At 38.0% G+C, this 23,849-nt stretch overlaps 1 protein-coding gene across 1 annotated transcript in view; it reads left to right on the top strand.

The window, feature by feature from the left end:
- cacna1db (calcium channel, voltage-dependent, L type, alpha 1D subunit, b) overlaps nt 1-23,849 on the top strand; it is a 101,658-nt gene that overhangs the window by 33,493 nt on the left and 44,316 nt on the right. Inside the window, exons 4-9 of the mRNA XM_067591713.1 lie at nt 7,762-7,901; nt 9,267-9,409; nt 12,590-12,742; nt 14,500-14,696; nt 16,716-16,819; nt 17,088-17,257. Coding sequence (XP_067447814.1) covers nt 7,762-7,901; nt 9,267-9,409; nt 12,590-12,742; nt 14,500-14,696; nt 16,716-16,819; nt 17,088-17,257 — 907 coding nt within the window. The remainder of the gene's footprint in view (nt 1-7,761; nt 7,902-9,266; nt 9,410-12,589; nt 12,743-14,499; nt 14,697-16,715; nt 16,820-17,087; nt 17,258-23,849) is intronic.

The following is a 23,849-nucleotide window of genomic DNA, read 5'->3' as shown; positions in this document are numbered from 1 at the left end:
ACCAAATGCTGGTTGTTACTTTTTAGCCAAGTTAAAATGTAGGGCAGAGTGATTCTGGTGGAATTATGATATGATCTGATACTCTGTGTCCATTTGCAGTTTGTGGTCAGAAACAAGTCTGATATAAATGTGAAACACAAGGAATCATGCTGCATAATTCATGTTGAGTGTTCAGGACTAGCTTTGTGTCTTAGCAACACTCATCAGCTGCTCGCCATCTTCACATGAACAACGTTTTTGAGAGACATAAAACATTTGAAGACTTTTGCTGTTGTACTACAAGAGGCTGTAGAGACTGAAGCTGTTTTGTTGCTCATTTTTTAAGATGACCTATGAGGCTACTGAGGAGAGGAACTTTTCCCACTATGACAAGTCAAAATGTCTGCTGCAAATAAGACCTACCAGATGTTAAATAGTTTCAAGTCTGAGATGTCCTAACATGGTACTTTTTTGGTACGTGGAAGTTGTTTTCTAAATATTTGGTTAGATTATAACTAACCAGACAGATAAAATCACATTCAAATAATTAATTAGGTGGTCATGTGCAGTGGGAATACAGAAAAAATAACTTGTTAGTATAACTGCAAAGATTCACACAACACAATGTGGCACTTACAGAGTACAGCCAATTTACCACTGCTGCTACCAGTTTCTCTCACTGGTGAATTTGTATTATTTTACAGCCTGATAACAGAAATGACAAACACTTACTTTTCTCTTTTCTTCTCTACAACCTGCTGTGATCGCCATTATAATCTTTTACCTCATCAACTGCTTGGTTGTAGTTTTCCAAGCTAAGGTCAAAGGCCACAAAATAATTTAGAACTAGATATCTTCATTTTAAACTCTTTGCATCCTAAATAAGCCATCCTGTTCCATTTAGCCAGTCTATGTTTTTCCATGGAAAGATGTGGCGACTGATAATGTTCCAACATCTCAAACTCACATAAACACAAAAGGTAACATATCTGTAACATTAATGTGAAACATGTAAAACACAAAACAGTATAACACTTAGAAATAGAAAGAGACTGTGATGTGTTGTGGCTTTATAAGGTTGCGGATTACTAATATAGGGGGGATATCCTTAAACAGCATGAATCACGCCCCCACAGTGGCAGGTGTGTTGTGTCACCAGCAGGCTCATGCATGTGCATGTGTGTCATTGCACGTGCGTGCGATACAAACACAATGGAGTCCCACTCATAAAAACATTACTCCGTAGTGCTACTAGTGGTCAAGTGCTCCACAGGGCAACTTCAATATGACCCGACTCTTCTCTAAGCTTTTGAACCTCTGTAACATCTGTTATGGTGAAACAAGACAGGTACAGTGTTGTACAGACACTGTAAAAAAAATGAATGATGATGGTAAACTTGGTAACAAGAAATTACAGAAATTTATTAAAAAAAGTGTTTAAACATAAAGCCGTCATAAGAGCTCCTGCATGGCCTCTTTCTCACTCTTAATTTATTCAAAAATAATATTCTGGGAGAACTTTGTCAGTGTTACCAGAATAGCTGTCATGTTTTCCAGATGGAGGAGCGTTGACAAAGTAAAGAAAGACTAACAGCAGCCCAGCAAGTTGTGGATTTGTCCAGTCTAGTGTGGAGAGGGTTCATGTTGATGTCTGAGTACAGGAAAGACCTGTCAATCATTAGCTGAATACCTCAAGTGAACTCATCTTGTGCGTTACCAGTGCAGCAATAAGCAAAATAGTTGATCAATGAACCCATGATAACATAGAGCATTAAAGTAGCTTTCATATAGCAGAAACCTAAATACTCTTGATTGTTTTTAACCCAAACTGTGCAGACAGTTCTGGACTCCTGACTGAAAATACGCTCCACAGTTTCTCTGTATCCACAAACATCATCTAGGACATTTTGTTCATCCTCTGCACAGACACTGTGCGCTCTCTTGGCTTCAGCTCAAGCAACCAAAATTTCTTGTCCTGCTCCCAAAACAGGGGATTTGAGGGCTTACGGGACAAACTGCTCCTTCTTAAATCAATTAAGCTGCTTCGCTTTCTCTCTGCTGTGAGTGCCTGGGCCTGTGTTGTGCTGTAGTCAGTGGAGAGTAAATACGTCTTAAAGCCACGGAAGGTAACGTTCAAGGGAAAGCAGGACAAATGCACTCAGTCCTACAAACGTAGCCAGTGGCAATTAATTACTGCAGAAAAACATGGACATAGAGTTCATTTAATTTTCCGTAGAGTAGTTCACTGAAGGGACTTCAATGGAGTCTTTACTTTGGGATTACTACTCACTAACACATTGTTTGCTGTTGAAGCCAGTAAATCAAAATCTGGGAAATGTGGATGGAAGCTGGATGGAGCTGCTGCGGTTTGATGAGCATAACGTAAAAACTATGAGACAAAGATCTTGTCAATCAAGGTAAAAAAAACCCCCAAACATATGTACGTGTCTTTAAGGCTAAATATAGTTTTAAAAGAGCAATTATTTTTAAAATCACCACCAACACACACAAAGAAGAATAGAAATTAGGTATTGAGACTCTCAGTATTTGAGAAGAAAAATTACTTTTTGTATGTCCAGATTGAAGTTGCAATCAGCAGCATGTGGTGGCTGAAAGCTACAAGCTGCATTGTCTTCAATAGCCTGGGTGGTTGCCTTTAGCAATTAACAAGCAGTTGACAAGTCCATTAAGCCTCCCTGCTTCAGAGTTTACATAAAGTGGTATGATGGAGATATTAGTGTAAGACATTACGTTGGAGTGCATCAGTAAAAACTCAGATTCATCTGACACAGTGTGTTGTACCAGAGGCAGTTGTCTTGAGTATCCCAACTTCAAGTTTCATCTCTGCCCACACATGAAACAAGCCTGATTTCCATAGCAACGTTATCCCTATTGCAGCCGTACTACAAGCACAGAGGGAGATTACCATGATGCACTAGTGTAGCGCTCTTCACTGCTTGTACACACAGGAGACAAGAACAGTCAGATCCAATAACTTTTAATTAACAGTTTAATTTATCCTTTTGATGAACAGTTTACATGCAACAAAACAAAAGCTCAACAGCTTTCTAGCTCTTCAGTGTAGCTGCATGAGTGCTGCATTTCCCAGCTCCCTCCCTAGTTCTACTTGAGCATCCAGAGAAGAGGGCTGAAAGAGTTCGGGGGCCACTTGTTGTCTCTCTCTCCACCTCCGGATCAGCACTCAACCCCATTCTAACTCTGTCACACAGAAACAGCTTCAGGCCTGCGCCACATGTCACTCTCATACTCCACTTACTATCCAGGAACCCCCGGGGGATGTGAAGAAAGGGATTTGATATTTATTACGTAACATGACGCTGTGTGTATAACTTATCATGAGGTGTGTAATAGGCCAGAGGGCAAAGACTATTACTTTTCTACCTATACTTATTAAATCTACTCCTGGAAGGGAGGGGAAGTTACACGAGCACATCATTTCTCCTCATATTAGTCTTTAGTTTCTTAAACTGTGGACTTTAATGCAAAATGTGTGTTTGTTTGATACAATTCATCTGTCTCTGTCCAGATGATTTGCTGAATTAGACAAATAACACAATTGAAGGGTTGAACAACAAAATACAGTGTATATATATATATATATATATATATATATATATATATATATATATATATATATATATATATATATATATTTAAGTATATTCAAAAGTTCACAACAGTTGAGCTGTTGTTACTACGTTAGTTAAATTAGTTTATTTATTAAATATTATTTACCTGCTACTTAAAAAGGTGACAGATAATGAACTCTGTATCAGATATAAGCATCAAAGAAATATTCTTCTTCACTCAGAGTGATGTATTTTAAACCTCAGTTGAAACTTCAATAACCCACGCTCAGCTTTACCTTAAGTAATTAAAGCTCTTCCTGCAGCTGCCTCGCAGTAAAAGCCATAATCCAAAAAGCTTTAAAGGTGAAGCAGCTGCAGGAAGTGTTTAGTTTTCATTATCAGTGTTGCATTCATGCACCTGCCCTCTGAAAATACTGTCTGTGGCTCTTGTTCTCGCAGTGTTTTGTGAATGATTTCGTCAAGGATTTTCTTTTTCTGTTTGGTTTAGGTGGTTGAAAAACAGTTTGTCAGTTCATTGTGTGTTTGTACAGGCAAGAAAAACACTGAGATACAGAAGACTTTTAGGTGTTTAGGAAACCATGTACTGACTGTTAATGGGTCTAAAATGTAATAAAAATTCTATATAGTCCTTTATCACAAAGTATGTCTTCAAAGACATACGTTACATTGTTGGATGTAACTATTGAACAGTCACTTAATCAAATGATAAAACACAGTGTGTCCTTGACTTGACTTGTGAAAAGTAAATGATGTATGCTGGACAATGCACCGGCAGTATAGTATCATTTTCATTTGCTACTAAATGAATAAATAGTTGATTTCACTTTTGATTAACTAACAGTTTTGTCAGGTGTTCATATAATTACTTAATCTTCCAATGTGCATTGTTTCTGTTGTGTGTGTGTGTGTGTGTGTGTGTGTGTGTGTGTGTATACTGTATGTATCTCTGTGTTAGTCTGGTAGAAGATCATGTGACCGCTCCATTTGTTGTCTCTATTGTCCTGTAGTAAACTCCATTCTTCAGCCCTGCTGATTATCAGCCGTAGTCTCCGGTTGCAACCTGACTGACACACACACAGGCAGATACACACTCATCTGCACACACACACACACACACACACACTGTCAGCTGTTCACTAAGCAGAAGAGCGGACATTTCAGGCCTACGTAAACAACAGGACGATAGAGCAAGAATGTAAAATTGGATGGGGGCAGGTGCGTGCTTCGAAGGCTCTTATCAGTGAGAAACAGCTCTGAGTCATGGCGTTTGTTGACCTTAGCAAGTCATCACCCAGCTTCTGTAATGGCACACCACTCAGCTTACACCAGTTAACAATTAGGAGCCGGACAAAGGCAACCGTCATTGTAGAAGAACCAATATTTACATTTGCAGCTGAGTTTGATCATCTGAAGCATCTGTGTAATTCTGCAGGACCATAGCAATGATTTTTTTTAGCCCATTAACTACAAATCAAGAATATTTCACATTACTGCTGAATATTTGGCAAACCACACTGTAATGTTTCAGATTCTTGAGTGTATTTTTCCTCCCTTCAAGGAAGGTTTGAACGGCAATAACACCTCACAAAACACACAGGTGGTACGTCTGTGGTGTTATTACAAAGCCACACGTCCTAACTGGCTGATTCTAAGTCGCCTTTGCCAGGATCATCTATAATCCCTACGTAAAACTGTCTGTCTGGTTGGCTTGACGCCTCTTAGAAGTACGGTTTGAGTGTGTACTACTACAGGTCTCTCTGCCCGCACATGTGGGTGTGAAGTCTGGGTGTTACTGTAGTCGTCATTGTCTTTTGCTGCTCGTGAATGCGTCGGTGTCTTTGTGCGTGCCGTCCGAGTGTGCTTTGCGTGTTTGTGTCCTTTAAATCAACAAGAGAAGTGCTTAGCTTAATGGGCCTCAAAACCTGTCGACTCACTAACCTTTTGCATTGAGGGAGACACACAGAGAGAAAGAGAGAGAGAGAGAGAGTTTGTGTGGGAGAGACAGAAAGAGAGAGAGAGAGAGGGAGATAGAAGTGAGATACGTAGGAGAGTGAAAGGTGTTCCTGAGAGAGAGAAAGAGAGTGGAAGTGAGAAAGTATAATAATGTGTAAGCACAATAAATAGATATTGTGTGGAAATGTAAATTCAGGGACCTGTTTCCATTAACAGACACACTGTTACCATGGAAACGTGCTGATGATGCAGCAGGACACACAGTGCGACTGAAGAGTGCAAGTACAGTACCAGTCAAAAGTTTGGACACACCTTCGCGTTCACTTGAATGAGAGAATGTGTCCAAACTTTTGACCGGTACTGTAGTTCTGTATCTTCTCGTTGTTATTTTGTGTTGTTGCAGTTTGAGATTGAAATGTTAAAAGCATCACTTCCTGCGCTGTGCTTATTAGGATCACCTGAATGCATCATAATGTGTCCAAGGCAGAAGGGCTGTCATTTCATACAGATCTTCTCCACCCACATCCCAGCATAAAAGGCCAGTTTTATACGTATCACAATGCTGCTCCTGCTGCATGAAAACCTGGAGCTCTCAAATCTTTTAGCTTAGAGTTTTAGCTTTGCTTTCAAAATGACAGACAGGATTGTTTAAAGTTCTTGTAAAGGGTCGGAATGGGTTTTCTCTGAATGCTACAGTATGCTACAGTCAACGTGCTAAAAAAACAAAGATCCATGTACAGTTTTAAACCAAGAAGAAACATGAAGATGACAGAGATGTGTCCCTTTTCCTAAAATATGAGAAACCAAGACACACAGATCATATCTGAAAACCAGAAGACATTCACTGATGCAAAGTTGTAGCATACCTTTGATCAAATATCTCAGCACTGAAGTTCTGTGTTTTTTTCTTTAATCGTTGCATATATTGTAGGTCTTGTTGTAAAATCTCAGGTCTCAGAAACCTGGACCAACCCAACATCATATCTGGGATCTGACCACCCAGAAAAATGGGACGTGACACAAATATACAATACATACAGTCAGACATTTATTGCACCCACTCATGAGATTCAGTCCCTTCCTTGCATACAGATTTCAGATCTGATAAATGTATCATTTATCTCTGATCCCTTTGCTCCCTCTCATGTCTGTCATCATTTAAAGTGGGTTAATTAATTCAGCTCTGCATGGCTGCTTTTCTTGGTACAGCACTAAGCTTAATACATGAATGAATGGTGTAATAACATATACACGTATGAACGCATAGAGACACATTCAAACATACAAATAAAAAACATACAAACTAAATCTACAAACCATATAAAGTTATTGTGTTTCTGTAACATGTATTAGAACAATTCAATACGACACAGTATTAATCTATGATTAAGTGTCACTGAACTGTACAGTTCGGTCAATCGATCAATTCAGAAAATTCTATTTGAATATGTGATTTTTTATCTCTCTAGAATCCATATTTTTTGTTTTTGTGAGTAAAACAAATTTGTTTTTTGATCATGACATCATTTTTCACCCAGCTGAAGAGAGCTGGGATTACGTTTAAAACATGATGAAACAATATTCAACACTGTTTGATTGCCAGAGTTCATTTTCTTTTTATTTTCATCTCTTTATATTCCAGTCAGCATGTCCTCTAGAAGTGAAGAGCAAATCAAATCTCAGCTTGAAGGGGAAGTTTGGTGAAAGTTCTCAACCATGCTATGTTTTATGTTGAATTGAGGCTTTTGTAAAAGGAGTGGAGTTGCATTCAAACTGCGGTTGCTGTGGCAAAGCTAAGTGTAAGTGTGTCATTATAAAAAAATAACAGGAATGCACAGAAAATCTGCCCTTTTTTTGTTGATGGAGACCTGATCTTACTGTAAGTCAGCGGGAGTCATGAGCCTGTTGATCAAAGTCAAGTCAAAGATACTTTTCTGCTGGCATTGACCAAAAAAAAAAAAAAAAAAAGGAATCAGTTGCCATGCCAACTCTTGGTGGTAACCAGGGAAAATGTTATCTTCTTTGCTGGGCCTCATGTGTGTCTGCATCGTTGCTTCTGTATATTACAAACTGTATATTATGTGTATTATATCTATTCACATTATTTGGCCCTCAGTGAATTCGTTTCATAGAAATTGCTGATGAACTTAGATGAATATAATCTTACGTTCTCCCTTCCTTCTGTCCTTTCTTCTTTCCTTTCTTTCCCTCTATGCAGGAAACAGTAGAATATGCCTTCCTGATCATTTTCACTATAGAGACATTTCTGAAGATTATTGCCTACGGCCTGGTAATGCACCAAAACTCCTACGTCAGAAACGGCTGGAACATGCTGGACTTTGTCATCGTCATAGTGGGGTGAGTTTATAGGTGTAGCACTTATACGTGTAAACGCACCCAGTCAAAGGCAAAAAAAAATACACACACAGACACACAGTGAGGTCGCTCATACAGTCCTTCGTGTACTTTGACACACAAATACACACATATACATTGTGCAAGCACCTTTTCCAAACACACAAAAAATATTGTAATGGTGGATTTCTACTCTAAATGCACTCATAAATCATTAGCAATAAAAAAATGATTAAAATACTTTATTATGTGTCATTTTCCTGTCCATTCCAATGGATGGAGAATCTGAACGCAAGAAACCACCTTATAGTAAAAATAAATAAAAAGTTTTAAGAGATCTTTTTTCAACAAAAATATGAGTTTATTTATTTTTCATGAATGGTTAACTCATATCAATGAATAAAGTGATGCTTTAAAACACATTGCATATATATTTTGTATTATTTTAACATTCAGATCCACCGATCATTCCAATAGATGGATTTTTTGAATAAAAGCTATAAATCTGTCATATAATATTTTGACATGTGTAAGTAATATAACATCTCATGTTTACTTTAAACACAGTTTAAACACAAATTATGTATATTAACAATATGATTAATAGATTAAAATGTGCCTAATGCTTCCTCTTTGCCTCACAGTCAGCCATGTTTGCTGAAAAAGGGGGTTTGGTTCTACTGTAGCCCACTTTAGATGATGTGGAGCACTGTGATTGGCTTATAGACATCCAATCAAATCAAAGTTTGTGCATTTGGGTAGAGTCAGATGACAGTAATCATAAATCTAGACATCCTAGAAAAGTTATGTCCATTGGAACGGATCTGAACGGGTTAACTCAACATTTACTTGTCCATCAGTCAGTCTCAAGTGCATGTTTGTAGTCAAACGCTAATACATCCACAAACACACACACATACATACACTGATGTGAGATGACTGATTAAAAAATGGCTTTCACAACTGCACATGTACGGAGTCATATAAAATGCACACACACACCCACACACTGGTGCATGTACACACAATCATGGTGTTGTTCATAGTGATGCTTTATCAGTAGACCACCTGGACCCAGTAGGACTTTGAGATGAGTTGTAAAAAAACTAAAGGTAAATATGCACAGACATAAAGGACACACACATAAACAATGCATAAGCACACAACTGTACACACAGGTGCATGTACACAGAGACAAGTACAAAGAGGGTCCAGGTCTTTGTTCCTTGCTTTCTGTCTCTTTGGCTTTAATCTTTTTGCTGTTTTCGTGACATCTCTGTCACTGCTCTTTCTCCTTCTCTTTCAAACCTTTGCATCCCTCTCCCATTACTCTTCCTCTCTCATCCCTTATCGCTCTCTCCTCTGCAGGTTGTTCAGTGTGGTTCTGGAGATGATAACCAAAGACGCTGACTCTGGCGGCCAGTCGGGGGGCAAACCTGGGGGGTTTGACGTCAAGGCCCTCCGAGCCTTTCGCGTGCTACGACCCCTTCGCCTTGTCTCTGGAGTTCCTAGTGAGTTCACACAGAGCTGCTTTTAAAATCTTTAACAGTGTCTCAAGCCTTTGAGGGCAAGTCCAAGTCACACGTCCTCTTTTCTTTGACTTGTGTCTTTGTTCCAAGTCTGCAGTCCTGAATTAACGTAGTCACGTGCAATTAATTAAAGCTGCACTAGGAAACCTTTCATGTGATGGTGACATCTAATCCTAAGAGAAGAAAGATGTAATTACATATACCAGAATTTCATTTGGATAAAGAAGGAAGGAGGAAATTAAGTGTGGAAATTTTCATCTCATACTGGGCCCAGGTGGCTGTGGGAGCTCGGGGGGTCCAGACTGGTTTGGTCAATTTGGTGTCTTAGGGCCAATTCCCTGTTAAACCCCCCTTCAAATAGAAAGATGCTCCTCAGACCCAAATGAACAGACCCGTCCTGTAGGGATGGGGGCTTTTCTAGAGGGTATCTGACCTGCAACAGGCCAGCCACCTCCTATGGGTCTGGAGGCAGCCTGAAGCAGGAGAGAGCAATGAGAGCAAAGAGGGGGGAGGAGGAGAGAAAGGGGAGTGTGGACTGACAAACAAACAAACTATAAAAAGAAGTGGTTGGATAGGAGTGAGGAGGGGGAGAGAAAAAAAAAAAACTCTGCCCTGACTCATCCTGGTTTCACCCTGGCACCCAACCAGAGATCCCCACAACAACACTCTTCTCCCTATATCCTTACACACAAACACTAATAACGCCTACCTTCACTAACACACACACACACACACACACACACACACACACACACACACCACGTGCATCTAGTATTTTGCATGTTATTGTTTTAATGGGTTACTGTCTGGTTCTTGTTGCCTCTCCTGTTTGTACCGTCCTGTGTCACATGTGTTTTCATGTTAATCAATTATCCTGCACTCAGTTTGTGTTATTCACACATTTTGAACTAAATAAAAGGGAAAAAAATTACATATTCATAGATTCTTGGTTTTTCAAAGAGGTAGAAGGAGTAGGTGTCATTATGAGAATTTCTAACCAGATCGCCTAATTGAACTTTTTTTTAAATGTAAAAATCAGACACTTATTATTATTCAAAGCAGAATAGTCTGTCTTAAAACATGTCTTAAAATGAGGGAACAGTTGCTATATTCACCCTGTGATGTTCAGTTCATCTCAGTGTTTTGTGAGGAAAAAACAATTTTTGTGTTCCAACTTTCCTTTATCCTAACTCTTCCACTTCAGTCTCTCTCTTACTTCAGTTGTATTTCTATAACACTTTATGCAGGGACGCTGGAACAATAAAAATAACTTGCAGTATGTCCGTGAATGTCCTCAGTATTGAGAATGGCTAAGTGAAAACAACTGGACTTACTTTAGACTCTTGAAGATGTTTTTCTCCTCAAGAATCTACAGCAAGAACTTGAGGCACTGACTGAAATATGACAGATGGAGTGATGGTGCAAAAAATAGGCCCCATAGATATTTATTCTGTCGTAGCTGTTGATATTTTCAGGGGAACCAACATTTCTAGCTGTGCAGTACTATTATACAGCCATAAGTAACATTTGTATCAGAGTTGTGCTTGTCATACAAATTTTAATCTTTTTAAGCTTTATACATACACCACGATCGGAGTGTTTGCTCAGAGAAATAATTACATAGTAAATTGATTTATTTTTGTCATTGGCATCGCTGCCTGTCATATCAAAAACAAATACTGCACTTGACAATGAACGGTTGTAAGTTAACTAACTAACAGAACAAAGAGAGGCTGTTCAGCTGTTTTTGTAAATTAACATTATGTTATCTAACTGTGCCTAGTTAGCTGGTAAGGTAATTAAATTAACAAATAAGGGGATTTAAATTGTTTCAACTGCAGTGGCAAAAGTAAGTTAGTAGTATTTGTCTGATTGGTGTGTATTGGAGTGGTATATAATATGTAAATACAATATTGTAACCAGCTACACAACCAATTAGCATCCACAACAGAGCCATTATTAATGTAATTCATTACACCTGCTTTTTCTGCTGTCTGCTGTGAAAAAAAGCCTATACTGGTTACATTTAAGTTATTTCTGCCTCTATAATAAAAAGTGGTACTTACAAATTTAAAATATATCAGTCTGCACTGCTAGAAATATAGATATTATATCATCTATATTTTTAAATATGAATATTTATGAGTGTTTAAAAACAAGTGTAAAATTCCCATCCTGCAAAGAAAATATCTGCTTAGTCCTCACAGTTCTGCCTAATTCATTTATCACCAGGGAGATGCTGTTTCCGTCATAGTTTCTGTTCTCAGCACACATTTAACTTTACATGGAGTTGCCCTCATGTGTCTGCATCCTTTGAGTTTCCATAGCAACGCATCATTCAGCGGTCTTAGGGAGGAAAGGACCTCTGGGGAAAGATAAAGTTGAACTGAGCTGAAACGACATTTTTGGTTCTATTCTGGTTTAACATTTGTCTTGTCGGATGACACATGCAGTTTAATTAAGTTGTGATATTTGGCTTTCATGTCGATTCAATATCACGAGGCTTTTAGATTTACAGATAATAACAGCTAGCTATGCCAGCTAAATAACCATCTACTCAACTCCAGCTGATCTTCTTCTTTAATTAGAGCCGGTCAATTAGAAAGAATGAATCCATCAAAAAGAAAAATAATCTGCAATGATTTTGGCAACATCAATTAAGTAATTTTTCAAGCAAAGATACCAAACAGTGGACAGTTTCAGCCTCTCAGATGTGAAGATTTACTGCATTTCTTTGTGTCATGTGATCATGTCTTTAGTTTTTGGACTATTGATTAGACAAAATAAGCAACTTAGTGACATCACTCTGGGCTTTAGGAAGTTATGATAAGCATTTTGCATTTTCTGACATTTTATAGATTAAACAATTGATTGATTGAGAAAAGAATTGAAAGATTGTTTGGTATTCAAAATGAGTTAGATATACTTGTATCCTTGTCTCGCTTTAATGTACACAACATACTGTATATGTGTAGTAGGACTACTTTGTGAAGTTGCATTCAGCACTGGGAATAACCATCTTGTTATTTAGACACAAACACGTTTGTTCATTAATTGCCTATTTTCTTATATGGGTGGCTACTTAAATGTGGGAAACTACAGGTAAATGTGCACATTTCTGTAAGTGTTCACTCTGACTTTGGCTTCTGTGTGTGTTTGCAGGTTTACAGGTGGTTTTAAACTCCATTATTAAAGCCATGGTTCCTCTGCTTCACATTGCTCTGCTGGTCCTCTTTGTCATCATCATCTACGCCATCATCGGCCTGGAGCTCTTCATTGGCAAAATGCACGCCACATGCTACGTGATACAAACAGGTAAGGTATTGGAAAAAAGTTTAATTTTGTTTTCGACTTTTTTTTGGTTTCGTTTGATCAGTTTTATTAAGTCGTGCCTCTTTCAGCCACTGGGGTTATCTGGTGAACTGTCTAAGGACGTGGTAATTGGATTCAGTTTTTAAACAGTGATTTTTACCCTAAAACCCTTTTTAAAATTAACTCCTAAGCTAACATACAGTATGAACAGACATATACATCTCAGTTTAGGATAAATACAGGCTCTAATCCCTGAGAGTGAATGAACATGCATACCATGTATGTGAATGGTGGCAAGCTGCTGAAAACAGGACAGAACAACAGATGGTGGATTAAATCCAGTGATTAAATGACTAATATCTGGCTATTATGTAAACACGCTTGACCTTTACTCTAGCGTTGCTTCCAACATGGCAGAATTATTCAAGGAAATGAGGATAAATTGATGGATGGTTGTCAGCAGTCATAAATGTCATGTTCATATATACACACATTAAAACCATAGTCGTATTCTAAAATGGCTGACTGACAGGAACAGCTTAAGTTACAGCGATGGCGGGCTACACAGGAATACGACAGCAATTTTCATTCATTCATTCTTGCGCGCACACACACACACACCTTTCACCTAATCTCTTCCTCTTTCCCTCTTTCTTGCTTTGAGCTGGTTACTTGTGGACGTCAGGAGAAGCATTGTAGACTTAAGTTAAGGGGTCATGACAGAGTGACATACAAGCTCCCTTTAATCCCCTCTCACTTGTGTCTGTTGGCCCAGAGAAAGGCACTTAGCTTGTGTTTTTGTGTGTCTGCTGCTGCTGCTGCTGCTGGAGTTGGGGGTGTATGTGTGGATCTGTATGTATGTGCTTGCATTGCGGATATTTTATGGAGGAGTTTTAAGGTGTAAGCTCAAGTTTAACATGTCGTGGGCTAATCTACTATTCATATATATGCTATATTTATGAAGGGATATATGGACTGGTGACCTCTGTGTGCTCTACTTAAATTACTGTGTATGATTATTTTCATATAGAGTTATTATAATAATGAGCATAACTTCAGAAGCACTTTCCAGAAGAATTAAAAATTAGAACTCAGTGACTTGACATCGGACAAAAGCAGAGAAAAAGAAAAATGTTTTATTAACACAAAAGAGTGTGCAGTCTTACAAAATGAATACAATTTCAGTATAATAGGAGGCTTAGACAGGGTGTGGGTTAAGCAGTAAAAAGAGATGATAAAATAGTCTGATTAATTGCAGTGCAGTCACGAACATGTACTGTAATAGTAAGAAAGAAATTCAGTAAAAAATGGGGTTTTAGATGAGATTTAAGAAAGGAGAAAGGTGTCATCTTAAATGAAAGGCTGTTAAAAACACTGAAGCATCAGCACAGCAGAAGAACAGTCAGCCTCAGATGACCACAAGATGTAAACTGTTTAATCTCTGTTGAGATCAGAAGTTCACTAACAACAAAAAGACAACCATTGCCAAGATGCACAGACATGTAGAAGACGTTTATACTGTGAATACCTGGCGCTCTTCGGTGCCCTAATGTTTGTATTTAATTTCAGTGTTTCTGTGTTGATGTCACATCTCTCTACTACAGAATCAATGTCTTATCATTGTCATTATACCTAACATGGTGGGCTTATGGAGTGTTTTAAAACATGAGGATGCAATATGTTTCCTTTTATATCAACCAGTAGAAGCTAGTAAATATTACAGAATAGTCAGTTCATCTTTCTATCTCTGTACCTCCCAGGTTCCATTGCAGAAGAGGAGGCCACGCCATGTGCGGTATCAGGGCACGGCCGTCATTGCATGATGAACGGTACGGTCTGCAGAGAAGGCTGGCAAGGCCCCAACAACGGCATCACCAACTTCGACAATTTCTTGTTTGCCATGCTCACTGTGTTCCAGTGCATCACCATGGAGGGCTGGACCGACGTTCTCTACTGGGTAATCAATCTGCCACTCTGCATCAAAATTACTCTGAGCACATGGTTCATTAACTTACTTCCAGCATGTTTGAAATGATGCTGAGTCACCAAAAAACATTCGATGTCAAGATATAACCATTGTATTGTTATATTCACATTACAAATGCCTGTAATTTGGACATAATTAATAAGATGACAAACTGTTATGTTTCCTACAGCACATGATCACAATAATGATTTATACATAAAATAAATTACAAGGTTTATTCCACTGAAAGTTTGAGGGCTACAGGAAAAAGAATAGCAACCCATTGAAATGACTAAATGATAATAATCTGTCACTCCAACACGTTGAGGATATGATTTTATTTTATTAGAAATCGTTTTAAACTGTAGCTCCAGTTTGAACCGTCACCCTTTGTTTAGTTGATAACAAGTATAAAAACCACATTCACTTAAAAATCCTCAGTAGCTCATTAGCAAAAATCACCAACAGCTTCTAATTAGCCAAAACACTCAGCATTGAAGTTCAAAACAGAATGAGTTTTCACCACAATCCACCCACATCCCTTTATTGATGGAGACCCTCATTTATGAAATAATGAAGCTCTCTCTCTCTGTTTCTCTTTCTTCGTCTATGTGTCTCACTCTCTCACTCACACACTCTTTACCTCTCTTATGCATGTACGTGTTACCATGGCAATTTCATGCTAATACTGCTGTAAAAGTGTTGAAGGAAGGAGACTTGATAAACCTAAAAGATGGACATATAGATGGATGGATGGATAGATTCAATATGACCTTTGACCTTTCTTATAGAAAGCAGTGTAAATGAAAAGTAGGAGGCAGTTGGGACTTTGTCTTGTTTCTTTCAGAGGGAACATGAGTATCTAGTAGAAATCAATGCATGTACTGTACATGGTGTGAAGAAAAGTTATGTGTTAAGTGTGTAGAGATTATTTGGACCGTGTAAAAACCCAGTTGCAAGGTTATAAATGGACAAACTCCAACTATAAACTCTGGGTGTCTCTTTTCAAAACAGTTTTATTAAAAAGGGCACTTGAGCTCTGTAGTGAGGTCATTTGCCATGGTCACATTAATAATAGATTAGTAGACTAATAGATATCTCAACTTCTGAATACCTCCTCTCGCTCACCAGGAGCCCAGTTGTCTCTCACATGGTGCCCTCTAGTGGTCACAGTTCCTGTCCCAGTTGTAGTTGACGATCTGTTTCCCTCTGAAGGATATTATGGACTCTGAACTGCCTCCAGTCCATTACATTTTGTTTAAAATCCACTGCTGGAGTAGTGGCACCATTGAGCCGAGCAAGACTGACTAGTTTTCCAAGAAGTACAAACACACAATAACCTACACAGTACTTTCAACATTTATGTGTGGTAAATATTCACATTTTCACATCAGACATTATGACATGAAAGCACACTGTTAATATTTCGGGGAAGAAACACCAACCAGTTGACACTACTCTTTAATTTAGTTTATGTCATGAACTTAAATGTAATTTTTAAGGTTGTGCCTAGAAATTGCTCAGAAGCACTAAATACTATTTTTTATTCATGGACTCAGTTCATAGTCAATAACGTGAGTTAAATTTGTGTGTAAAGATGCAGGTTCTTACTAACAGAAGCTGTGAATAATGGCAGACACACACCTTCATTCCCACCCATTAACCATCCATTAATACTTTACTAATAGTTTGCACAGGGGTTGTTTTTCTGTGTTACTTCTGGGAATCGCTTCTGTGTAACCAACAGAAAGCACCTCACTCTATTATTAAAGAACTGAGGGTTACATAAAGTAACCTAAAGATTTCTACACAATTAAGTAGATCTGTATAAATAAACAGTTAATTTCAGTAAGACATGCTTTATGGAACAGGAAATAAAATACATGCATATGTGACATATAGATATTAAAATTTAATGATAAAAGAGAATAATGTACACAATTGTGAAAATACCATGTATACAATATGTCTTATTCACTTTTCTCTCTTTCTGCTTGTGTTTCTATGTAGATGAACGACGCAATGGGCTTTGAGCTGCCGTGGGTCTACTTTGTCAGTCTGGTCATCTTTGGATCCTTCTTTGTTCTTAACTTGGTTTTGGGTGTGTTGAGCGGGTAAGTGTTCAGTGTGCTTGTGTTTGTTTTTTGTTGCGCTTTTGCGAAAATGTTTTTTATGAAAAGAAAAATTCAATTCAGAATAGTTCGTCCCTCAAAGGGTAATGGGAGGCAAGTAAGTTTTCAAACAGAAGTAGTACAAATAGACAATTTATTAACACATAAAAAAACATCTAAAATGAAAAATATGACAATGTTAGAAAGAGTTGAAAGGAACCCGTTATGATCCCGTACAGTATAGACTGACATTATGCTCTGTCCTGTCCAGAGAGTTTTCCAAAGAGCGAGAGAAGGCCAAGGCGCGAGGCGACTTCCAGAAGCTACGTGAGAAGCAGCAGTTAGAGGAAGATCTGAAGGGCTACCTGGACTGGATCACTCAGGCCGAGGACATCGACCCTGAGAACGAGGAGGAGGGAGACGAGGAGGGCAAGCGTAACCGTGAGTTACCTGGATTAAATCCATTTAGTCCTTTTCTCTCAGTCTGAAGCAGGGAAACGAAGAACAGATTTTTGAGTAACCTCGACTTAACTTCTTCTGCCTTTCAAATAATGTCGCACATCTTTGCTCCGTCAGTAATGACAGGAGGGAGGTGAGGAGGGCAAACCATTACTCATCTAACTACTGTCACTCCATTCAGAGAAGTTCACTGACGGTTTGCCTTTAATGCATCACAAAGGAAATGTTTTATGTATCTGAAACAAATGGCCTTTGTTCCAGACTGGAACATTAATGTATAAATTGATACGTGACTCTTTCCCCCAATTGGATGTTGAGTAAACAACCTCTTTCGAGCATGTGAAGAGTTTACATACAAAATAAAACAGTTGCATTAACATTACAGTTAGAAATTACATGCTGACAAACAAACACAATCAAATTTCATATTCAGTACAAAGGGACAGTATCACATGCAGCTGATTGTAGACCAACATGTCATCTTAGATATATTTAATGTTAGATAAATTAAATCTTTCTGTACAGTGTACAATTTTCTTACATAATTTCATTTTTTTTTCTATTTTACATGTCCTTTATATCACATCACTCGTACTGTATGTGAAACACAATGTGTATACAGTATAGTTCTAAATATTGTGTGTGCTGACATGCATACAAATAACACTGATGTATCACACATGTAGATGCTCATGATTATTATTGAGATTGACATTGAACATTAGTGCAGACTTCAACTCTTTGCAGGTTAGGGCAGTTGTGATCTAGTTTATAGTATGTGTGCAACTCAGACTTCAGCACAGTGAAATGTTTCCCCTTTTTTAGTGCTACAGGATTTAAAAAAAAAGACTCTTTGGGATGGAGCAACAGTGCTATGTACTGTAAGCAAGTGAAAACGGTGACTTCTACCGTGGCAGCAACATCAGAAGCTGCACTAAGAAGTGGGCGACAGCAGCAATCATTTGTGGTCTTTTCTATGGTGTGGCCTTGTGTGAGCTTTTCACCATGACAACGCACCGGTAAATGTGGTTTTGTGTGTGTGTGTGTGTGTGTGTGTGTGTGTGTATAAAGAAAGAAAGAGAGAGAGAGAGAGAGTTTAGGGATCTGGAGGACACTTATTGTGTGAACACAATGTTTCCAACCTATGTGGTTTTCAAGTCAGACCAGCGCTGGTGCAGAATTCAAAAAACTAAACTTCATTTACACATACTGAACATTTCTGACCAGTTAAAATACATCAAAACACCACAAAATCTTTTTATATACTCTGCTGGTACACTCTACTGTAGGTAGTTATATTCTCCTTATATAAATATATAGTCTCATCTAATTTACTGTGTTCTCAAATTAAGCCAGTAACTTGTACAGAGTTAGTGGCTTTATTTAGGGTATTTGTTGTATCCCAACAGCAGGAGCACAAGCCGCAGTTTGGAGTGACAGCACACTTTTGTGCCATTTACTGTACGATTCCTGCTGTCCCCACACACAGATCTGAACCTTGCTCATGTCAAATAATGGGCTGCAGGCAATACATTCTGTAGACTACAGAAATTTTCATTGAGATTTTCTCATTTTTTACATTAGAACAATTTTAGAGATGCTACAGTCAGAGAAAAACAATCTATGCATGAGGGCTTTAAGGAAATGCTGAAAGGTTGTATTCCTAATAACAGCATAACAATAATACAGAGTGTTTTATATATAATTTGCTATAATTTTCATCATAACTCCTTTGAAGATATTCAGATGCATTATACAAAGATAACAGCAAACATTTAGGGCAAAATTATTCTTGAGAGAAGAAGTGTCAATGGAGGACACAGGCAGTATGAACTAAAGAATAACTGAACAAAGGATCCACCAACACTAAACTGAAAACCAGGACTTAAATACAAACTGAACTAATGAAACAACGAGGAACAGGTGGCGAGACACAAGGCTGGGAGTTGATTGGCTGGGGGAGACGCAGGGAGCAGGGCAGAGCTAACAAGACTGATGCAGGGCAAGTGTGGAGGGAAAAGCAGGCTGAGGAGGAGCACATGAACACAGGAGGGAAACACAGAGCAAACAGAAACTAAAAACACAATAAGTAGGCTCAAGGAAGCCTAAAATGTCAGCAGGCCAAATGCAAACACAAAAAAAATCTGATAATTAAACAAACACCCTCATTCTTAACCAGGTGAAGGGAAAAGTATCACAGATTACACTTAGTTCTGTTAGCTCTTCAAGTGGAGCACATGTGAACGAACTAGGCGGTTAAACATCTGGACAAAGGTTCAATACAATGAGCAGTATCTCAAGTGGTCCTTTAATATAATCTGCAACCTCTCTTATCAGTCTTACTCCCACTCAGTCCAGTTCAACAAACAGGGAGAAAGTGTGAGGGCATCTGGTGGACTGGTGGAAGAACAAAGAGCCAGACATGACCATCTTTCTTTTATGAAAATAGATTTAAAGATTCACCACGATCCTAAGATCATCTTTTTTTAATGGTGTTCCTTTTCTTTGTTTCCTTCTTTTCCTTTTGAAGACCTTTTCATCTGACTGCTTCTTCCAGCTCAGTTTGATGTCTTTGCCTTTCAGTCTCTGAGCTGAGACACAAAACTCACATCATTACTCACACAGACAGACTGTTGGTCAGCTACATCCTGGATTGTTTTTGATGTTTTCTTCACCTGCTTCGCATTCATACAGTTATTTACCTTTCTACTACATTTATAGCTTCTGTATTGTTATTTGCAGCTCTGTCTAGTTACAATGCATATAGATGATCACACTGCTTTCAGCATGTATAAGTTGCTCTTAAGAATCAGCTGAAATATACAAGTCATTTAGTTTGTTTTTGCATAAAATTACGAAGGTGAGAAATGATTCACCTCCATCACAGCAGGGTCAGTCAGATTCAGGGAGGGTTTCTTTTTCACCAGACTCCGTCTTATTACTTGCTTTGTTGTGACTTTGAAAAAGCAAACTAACAAATCCAAATATAGAGACTAATTGAATCATGGGTTGCCACTCACACTGACTGCAGCAAATAAATGCTCTCTTCCATTCACAGGACGAATCCTCCCATTTGCCAGAGTGGTTAAAGTCTGCCGCCACAAATTGCTCCATGTTATTGACGTTATTAGTTTCCTGTGTTAATTCTTTCCACTACCTAAATGAGGAGTTACTTCCATCTGACCATTTCCAGGAATCTCTGAAAAAACCAAACCAAGCTATCTGTCCTGTAGGTATCAGCTCTTTTATCTTTTGGTTCTCTGCCATGTTTCTCTCACTGGCCAGGTCTGTGTAGTGGCTCTGGGCCTCAATCCATGTTATGAAGTTGTTGATGAAGACAAATGTCACATTCAGCCCTGAAAATAGACCATAGTAAAGTGCTTCACATACAATATGCCATTAATAACATACAGTATGTTGTCCATGGCATGAAGCAAAAGTGATGTACAGAAGTCCACTTCATAACTGAGGCAATATTAGTGACGTCATCAATCAGTTTAGATATAAAGATTAATGAATGAATGCATCTGTAAATGCACCAATCAAAGACATTGTCATCATAATTAATGTTGAGTATTTTCTTCACACTTCATAGATGCACACACATATTTTTGCTTTGTATGTAGAAATGTTTTTTTTAATATTTAATATGACTCCTGTTTCTCATTATAAATCTCAGAATTAAGGTGAAATAAAGATGCAACTGTTTAGATGTGAACATTTGAGTATTCACTCACATTTTCACCGATACAGTGACAGAAGTTTGTTTTAGTCCTTGTTTCACGTGTCCTTTTTAGTCCAACAAAATGATCTGCCTACTATATCTTTTGTCGAGCTGGATGTGTGCACATGTGCAATTTGAGCTGGTTTAGTGCCCCTGCTTTTAATTTGAGTTCATGTTACCAGCTACTTAATGTTGTTTTAATCATTACTTTTACATTACCACTGGATCACGACTACATGTATGTGAAAGGGGTCGCTTTCAGTGTTGAACCCACAGAGATGTATCACCCGACACCCAATTCAGTGTCTTTCAGCTCATTGTTTTGCTTTCATGTTCTGTATCTTTACTGTTTTGGTTTATCTCAATGCTCTCAGCGCTGTTGTCAGCTGAAGGCAGCTCTCTCAAAAAGCTCTAAAAAAACGCACTGTTCACCACCTGCCAGCAACTAGCTGGTGAACATAGTGGAGGATTTAGCAGCTAAAGAGCCAAATATTTCCCTCAGGGCTCAGTGGAGAGCATGTGTTAGTACGTCAGTGTTAGAGCTCGTTTCCCCTGCTGTCAAGTGGCCTAAAATCTGTTATTATCTGTATGAAACTATATTTGCACAATGAAAAATATGGAAAAGGGAAATTACAAAATGGACATTTGCAACGAATAAGCATTTTGTCTCTGCTCAGACTCAAACATATGTCATAAATCAGTAGTTTTATTTGCACATAAACAATATGTCCATCTACTGTGTAAGTGGGGAGTAAACATTAAGAGCCACAGCGTCCACATCTGAACATGAACTTAATAATAATAATATTAATAATTATAATAACAATACCAGAAAAATTATACCAGAGTGCCATCCACTACAGTACCACAGCAACATAAAAAACAACTTTAGATCTCTTCTATAATCATTATATGCACTATATGCATGGAATAGATTTCCTGTCAACACTGTGGTATTTACAATGCAGCAGGCTGGTGTGAATTTAATGTGAATGTGTGTTGTTGTGTGTGTGTGAGGTAATGAGGGGAAAGAGGATTATGTTAGGATATAAACTGTAGTAAAAATTCTCACCTGTGACATCAAAGCAGACTGAATGAGTTCCTTACAACTGTAATCACGTCACTGTCCATTATCATGCAGGACAACACAATGTTCTTCACTTCTGTAGTTGTCAGGTTTACTAGGCACCCAGTTCCTGAACTTAGTCTCCCTCTCTTTGTAGAAACTTTTATCTGCCAGTGACAATCTCCAGCTGCTCACATCATCATACAGCCCTATCCAGTATAACAATAGTATAACCTCAATAAATCATTGTTGAGCTCTTTATAGCTTTAATATTTATGGACAAATCTGCCCTTCTTCTATTAGTTTGATGGTTGTGGAAATTAAAATGTTTTTGATTATATGAAACAGACAGAATAATAGAGAAAAGTTAAGAAATCACATCTCTGTGTTCTACGAGAGGCAATTTGCTTAAATCCAGATGTTCGCATCCTCCATGTTGCCTATAGTGCCAGGTCTGTGTATTTCTTTCTGCAGTGCTTCAGTCAAGTTCTTTGAGTCATAGACAAAATGGTTAAGACTGGGAACATTTGAGGACACAGCACACAGCCCTGCAGTGACAGACATGCATATTGATTAGGTTTGGACACTGGAACATTTCACAGTTTTCAGGCGTGTCAATGGGCCTCGTGCAAGAACATTTTTTGTATTCTTCTCCTTAATCTCTCTTACTTTTTTCTGTCAGTTCGGATTCACCAGACTCTTACTACAAAACTTGTAAATCGCTTGTTTCAGCCTGATGAATGCCACCTGTCCATGAGGAGGTGTGGGTTTGTTAGATTTGATTTCCCTAAACTTGCCATATGAGGCGACCTGTTCTGCTCTGTTTGTGGGCAGGTTTCATTCACAAAAATATTACCAAAGAGTAAAAAGACGAATGTCACACTGAAGAGCTTCAGGTCCTGCTGTCAGAAATATACAGATACATTTAGTATTGTCAGTAGTTGTATTTTAGGACCTCAAATAATTACAAAATATTGCAGCAACCGGAGGAGGCGGTCGCTCTAATTATTGACAGTTCTGCTGTTAATGTTCAAGTTTGAATCATTGTTTTAGTGATGTTATTTGTACCTCAGGCAAAGTTATGAAAAAGTATGAATTTTTGTAAATCTTTAGTCACTCGTATGTGCCACTTAAGAACAAATCTGTTCGTGAGGCCTGTTGTTCTGCAGTAAAAGCAATTTGTTGACCAGGTGAGAGAAGCAGGACCCTTTAACACCATGAAGGTCTTAATCAAGCCATATGTATGGATGTCATAAACATAAAATAAATCAAATACTAGAATTTTTATTCAATTTCCACTAGAGTATATATCACTTAATAGAGAAGTATTGTGTAACTGAAGTATCATGTATCATGTTATGATGAATCTCTGAGAGTTTTGTAGCCACAAGAATATAACAATGTACTATAAAATAATGAAAATATTTAAATGTTTAGATGCATATAAAACAGATAAAAGACAGAATTATTTCCATCTTTCTTTGCTTTCTGTTTTTTAGAGACTTATTAGGTTACATAAAAACAATACCTCAGTACTGTAAGATCAACTAATTTGACTTCATGCAAATTAAAAACAGTTATTTGCCTGTTAAACAGATTTGAATGAATGATGAGGTCTGCTGATATTTTATATTCGTTCAGGGATTTTCCTTTTTTCAAAAACATGTTTGATATTGATTTGTTTATTTATTTTTTTTATTTTTTTTTATTTTTTTCACCACAGCCACACACAGTGACCAAAATAAGTAATTAATGATATTTATTTCATTTATTTCAAGGCAGTA

The sequence above is a fragment of the Thunnus thynnus genome, chromosome 6, assembly GCF_963924715.1.
Source record: "Thunnus thynnus chromosome 6, fThuThy2.1, whole genome shotgun sequence".
NCBI classification, from domain to species: domain Eukaryota; kingdom Metazoa; phylum Chordata; class Actinopteri; order Scombriformes; family Scombridae; genus Thunnus; species Thunnus thynnus.
The sequence above is the reverse complement of the archived record's forward strand: the minus strand, read 5'-3'. Positions and strand labels throughout refer to the sequence as shown.